Genomic DNA, 5,671 nt, shown 5'->3' on the forward strand with positions numbered 1-5,671 from the left:
GACATGTAGCAAAATACAAAAGTCAATTGTTTACATTATTTTAAATGTTACATTTGGTAGTTATGTGTCATTAACTTTAAAATGTTTTTTTCAGGCGGGAACGAGGCAGCAAAAAGCACGGGTCTTGGCTGGATTGCAATGTGGTGAGACGAATCTTAAACAAACTTGAAGGCAAGAAGGTAAAACCTCAATAATGCTTACCTGTTAATTTGTGAACGATTCTGTATCTTTACAATAGCGGTTTGATTGCTTGTACTGTGTCCTTTCTTTTACTTTCTTAATCAACTTATTTGTGCAATTTTGTGGCTTTTGCTTCTTGTGTGTCCAGGTGCAAGAATTTGAGCATGTGAATGGACAGTGGTCTATGCCCTGGATGATGGAGCTGGAAGAAAATAAAGTTGCAACTGCAGGTCACCCAGACTCACCAGGCAAAACTCCTTCTACTGGCACTCCAGCTGACACACAGCCCAGCACCCCAGTTCCAGGTTTCTTACAAGCTTTTCTGTGGCCTACAGCTAAAGTACAGTTTGAATACGAAGGATATTATAAGAAACTGCACCTAGTGCAGGAGTGAAGCAGCTGTAGGTGCTGCATGTATTAAAGGCTTATGAACATGGAAGGAATAACACATTACAGACTGTACGTTTATTTACAAAGATGATACAAAGAGGACCTTTAATCTACAAACAATATAATTCGGTCTTTGGTACTTGAAACAAATTGAGGGATCAGTCTACAAAAGGCGGCAGTTTTAATTTGACTTCTTTTGAAGCTCCTCACACCCTTTACTTGGCTTCTTTGTGTTAACGTAAGTCAATGTGAATTTCTGACCAGCCACATTGGATTAATAATGAAACCTTCCATCTGCACTCCACAGAAGATGCTTCAAAGACAGAAGATGGAAGTAAGGAGACTGAAAAAGAGAAAGAAGGGAAGAAGGATACTGACGCTGAACAGCAGAGCAAAAAGTCAGAAACAGAGGTGAGTGGTAGGCCAAGTAGTTTTTTCCTGTCACAATTGTAGTTAAAAGCAAGTACTTTATTTTTTTAATTTTTTTTTTAGGTCATTGCTATTCCTGATGATGATGAGAAAATACCCCCCCTTGCTGAACAGAAAGAAAAAGGAGAGAATGAACTTGGCTCTGTATCCACTACAGAGACTGAAAAAATGGGTAGTGGAGAAGAGGAGAAGAAAAGTGGAGAAGTTGCTGAAAAAAGCAAAATGTCTGACACAAAGACTGAAGAGCCTGAAACAAAAAGGGATGACTCCACAAACAAAGGTGATTAATGTGTATTTGTTCATATGTATCATAGCTGTCTAATTAAAGTTTCACCCTGTTTTTGGGAAAGTGTCTGTTGCAAATCGATACTAGATTGAGAATGCATTCAACGAGATGATTTTTTTTCTTTCTTAGCAGTCAGACATGTTTAGATATACATGAAAAGAATGCAGTTTAGGCCATCCTTAAAAATTTTCATTTTGGTGATGGTAATTACGTAGGTATGACTTTAAACAAATTAGCATATCGTGACGTCACTGTCTGGGTCTTCAACCCGTGCCTTCAGGCGCATCATTGCAAACCTCATTTTGATGCTGGACACAGTTTTTCCAGAACTTCGTGCCAAGTTAAAGCGGTGTCGAGCTGTTTAAATGAATTTTTTAGATGCATTTGAAGAGTAAAAAAAGGTCGGTCTTAACGCAAATTTACAACCAGCAAGTCGGTCGGACTTAAAGCAAAAAAAAAAGAAATAAATTGAGTTGGTCCTAAATTGACAGGGTCGGTCGGGTTAAGACACACAAGAATATTTTTAAGGATGGCCTTAATGTAATTTGCATTTTCTAAAATCCAAAGTTCATGATTATTTCCACCTGTCATCAGATGAAAAGAAAGAAGATAAAATGGAGAAGACTGATACCACTTCAGCTACAGATGAGAAGAAAGGTAACAAAACAATGCCTGTTTTGTCACTTCTACACTGAATTTGAGTAAAAGATTCACCATATTTATCTTTCTTTTAGACCAAAAGGATGAAAAGGATTCTGGAAAGGTGGATGAACCAACCAAATTACAAAATGGTGATGGTGGCAAAGATGGTGTGGCTGCAGGAGCAAGTGAAGAGAAGAAGAAAGCAAAGACCCGTTTCATGTTTAATATCGCGGATGGAGGATTTACCGGTAAGAAGGATGTCCACTTTTTTTGTTAATGTCCTTTTTTAATTTGTAATTTGTTGGTTCATTTGTTACTGGACTGTCTTGCAGAGTTGCACTCACTGTGGCAGAACGAGGAGCGAGCAGCCACAGTTACTAAGAAAACCAATGAGATATGGCATCGCCGGCATGACTACTGGCTTCTCGCTGGCATTATACAGTATCCTTATGCTCTCTTCCTAATTCTCTATGGGTGATGTCACCTGATCAGGGTGTTCTCTTGAACAATGTAAGGAATCAATTTTTGTACTACATTGTAGTGTCATTAAGCTCCAATATCCTGAAGTGAACTTTGATATTTTGTCAGGGGTAAACACTTGCAACCAATTTAGTGAAAGTGGTGACCAAGGTGACTTTATTCTATTATTGTAGGCTTAGTGCAGTTCCATTTATGTTATCCAAGGCAGGTACACCCAACAGCTTTAGGGTACACCCAAGGTAAGGCAAGGTTTTGCAAACAATTTCATGCATGCTAATGTTGTAAAGTTTAATAACCATTACATATAGGCTAAAATATCCAAGCAAATTGCTTACATGTGTTCATTTACATGATAATGAATGCATTCCTTAGTAACTGCTTTATCTAGGGCACAGTGGATATCGATCTCGTATATATTCGTGTGTGTTTTATTTGTGTTGGTTGTAGTGGCAATCATACTTAACCCAAACCCTTAGAAGTACCCGTTTTGCTGTATGTATATCTTTAACTCTTTGTTCTCAGACATGGTTATGCTCGGTGGCAGGATATTCAAAACGATGTAAAATTTGCAATCCTCAATGAACCCTTTAAGGGGGAGATGAACAGAGGAAATTTTCTGGAGATCAAAAACAAGTTCCTGGCCCGGAGATTCAAGGTACAGAGGTGTTTTTTTTAAATTATTTATGTTTGTTTATTTGTTTGTTTATCTATTTATTTATTCCTTCCTGACTTCTTGCTTCCTGTTAGCTGCTAGAGCAGGCCCTGGTTATTGAGGAACAGCTACGAAGGGCAGCATATTTAAACATGACTGAGGATCCTTCTCATCCCTCCATGGCTCTGAACACGCGCTTCAGTGAGGTGGAGTGCCTGGCTGAGTCACATCAGCACCTAAGCAAGGAGTCCATGTCTGGCAACAAGCCTGCCAATGCCGTCCTGCATAAAGGTGGGTTACAGTACCTAAATTGTGTGTTTATTTTGGTTTACTTGTTCTGTGTCTATGTCTCATTCAGAAAACTGTGAAACCTGCAATTTATTCTTCCCTGTTTTACTTTTCTTTCTAATAGTGCTGAAACAGCTTGAGGAGTTGCTGAGTGACATGAAGGCAGATGTCACCCGTCTTCCAGCAACCATCGCCAGGATACCGCCTGTTGCTGTGCGGCTGCAAATGTCTGAAAGAAACATTCTCAGCCGTTTGGCCAGCAGAGGCCCAGAGACACAGTCCCAGCAGGTACCAAACACAATGTCTTGCTTATCTTCATTTTAGTCAGCTTTAGTCAAAAGCTGACTGTGATTGGCATGCAAACTGGAGTTGGTAAAGTGCTTTTTCCCCCCCTGAAATTTATATCATTTATTTTCTATAATTTAGTTGTTGTTTTTTTAAACCAATAAAAACTCTATTTTCTATCTATTATCAATGCCCCAGGTATCACAGCAGTAGCCTGCACAGGGCTTAAGCCCACCACTCAAGCACCACCCACCACCTCTACATTCCTGACTGACACCTCAGATGACATCAAGCCTTAGCTTGAAGCCACACCCCTTTACCTACAAATGGACACGAGTCTGTAGGCAAAAAGTTTGAGTGGAATCTGAAGCTGTTCTGTTTTATTTTTTTATTTCTTTATTAATATTATTGATGTAATGTTATTATGATGGTTTTTGGGACCGAAAATAAAAGCATAATAAAAACCTTTGTCCCACTTTACACAGTTCTTGTAGACTTTGGTCTTATGCTGTATGTTTGCTGAGGAAACGCTGTTACTAACATTGTGAAAGGAACTCTCTCTGCAGGGATGTGCACAGATATTCCAATACTAATCACTATTTGGGTTTATCCCTTTAGTTTACATGAAGCCAATAAAAGACCATGCAAATGGAAAGCCACATCTGGCAGTATTTTGATAGAAGTGCAGCACAGTTGTCATATCCAGCAACAGCCTAGTTGTAGGCTATCAGAGAGGCCAGTAGTGGCCAGTTATGAGGCTTGTAGGACAAAAGGTAATACATTTCTCAGTTCCCTTACACTTAAAATAAGTCTTCAACTACAGTAGACACAAACCAAACACAAGACTTTTTGCGCATATTTTGCCACACTGCCTGACAATATTTGTTTTCATTCACTTGATTAGTGAATAACATGCAAATTGATTTGTTTAGTGTTTTTTTTTGGGTGGGTGGAATCTCGGGCAATAAAAAAATGAAATCAAATTGATTAGTCATGTTCTGTGCCATTTAATATAGCAGAATATAATCAAATATTTAATTTTTATACAAGTAGTATCAAGTCTATTCAGCTTTCACTCATTACACTACCTGAAAGTATAGTGCAGTCAAAGTAAATGGTAAGTACATTACAATAAACATAAAACAAAAATTAATCAGGTAAGTTTTTAATGGTAGATAATGTCAAATCAATGACCTAGAGTAAAATATGTTTGGAAGTGACTTAGAGACCAATAAGTTGATAAATATATGATTGAACATCGAAATACTGATGATTTGTGTGTGGAATGATGACCATGCAATCTTATGTATCAGCATGTGTTTTGAGTGAATCTCTGAGTTTGCCAGAATTTCTTCGAGGCCAACCGATAGTCCTTCTCCATGGCCTCACCGAACTCCTCCCAGACCCGAGTTTTTGCCTCCGTAACCATCCGGGCTGAAGCTCGCTTGGCCCTTCGGTACCTATCAGCTGCCTCCGGAGTCCCCCGAGCCAACCAGGCTCGATAGGACTCCTTCAGCTTGACGGCATCCCTTACTTCCGGGGTCCACCACCGGGTTCGGGGATTGCCACCACGACAGGTACCGGAGACCTTACGGCCACAGCTCCGAGTGGCCGCGTCGACATTGGAGGTGGAGAACATGGTCCACTCGGACTCAATGTCTCCAACCTCCCTCGAGATCTGGTTGAAGCTCTGCCAGAGGTGGGAGTTGAAGATCTCTCTGACCAGAGACTCTGTCAAACGTTCCCAGCAGACCCTCACAGTACGTTTGGGTCTGCCAAGTCTGTCCAACTTCCTCCCCCGCCATCGGATCCAACTCACCACCAGGTGGTGATCAGTTGACAGCTCCTCCCCTCTCTTTACCCGAGTGTCCAAGACATACGGCCGGAGGTCAGATGAAACAACCACAAAGTCGATCATTGACTTCCGACCTAGGGTGTCCTGGTGCCATGTGTACTGATAGACACCCTTATGCTTGAACATGGTGTTCGTTATGGACAAACTGTGACTAGCACAGAAGTCCAATAACAGAACATGCACT

General features: G+C 40.4%; 1 protein-coding gene across 2 annotated transcripts; it reads left to right on the plus strand.

The window, feature by feature from the left end:
• The first annotated feature begins 328 nt into the window (after positions 1–328).
• Positions 329–4,112, plus strand: LOC125139545 (chromodomain-helicase-DNA-binding protein 4-like). 2 transcript variants are annotated; one of them, XM_047803887.1, is made up of 10 exons: positions 329–485; positions 878–981; positions 1,063–1,279; positions 1,880–1,942; positions 2,020–2,175; positions 2,260–2,368; positions 2,930–3,062; positions 3,155–3,350; positions 3,472–3,635; positions 3,831–4,112. In XM_047803887.1, the coding sequence occupies exons 1-10, from the start codon at positions 365–367 to the stop codon at positions 3,843–3,845; spliced, it is 1,278 nt and encodes a 425-aa protein (XP_047659843.1). In that variant the 5' UTR covers positions 329–364; the 3' UTR covers positions 3,846–4,112. The 2 variants fall into 2 exon arrangements, with proteins under 2 accessions (XP_047659843.1, XP_047659844.1); XM_047803888.1 differs by having other exon boundaries at positions 881–981.
• The last annotated feature ends 1,559 nt before the right edge of the window (positions 4,113–5,671 follow it).

Source organism: Tachysurus fulvidraco, chromosome 19 (assembly GCF_022655615.1).
Source record: "Tachysurus fulvidraco isolate hzauxx_2018 chromosome 19, HZAU_PFXX_2.0, whole genome shotgun sequence".
NCBI lineage: Eukaryota > Metazoa > Chordata > Actinopteri > Siluriformes > Bagridae > Tachysurus > Tachysurus fulvidraco.

What these genes read in the sequence shown, in the direction of transcription:
- LOC125139545 (XM_047803887.1), top strand. Translation starts at nt 365, where the DNA reads ATGCCCTGGATGATGGAGCTGGAAGAAAATAAAGTTGCAACTGCAGGT. An exon ending in CGCGGATGGAGGATTTACCG is followed by an intron (nt 2,176 to 2,259) that starts GTAAGAAGGATG and finishes ACTGTCTTGCAG; the next exon opens with AGTTGCACTCACTGTGGCAG. An exon ending in CTTCTCGCTGGCATTATACA is followed by an intron (nt 2,369 to 2,929) that starts GTATCCTTATGC and finishes CTTTGTTCTCAG; the next exon opens with ACATGGTTATGCTCGGTGGC.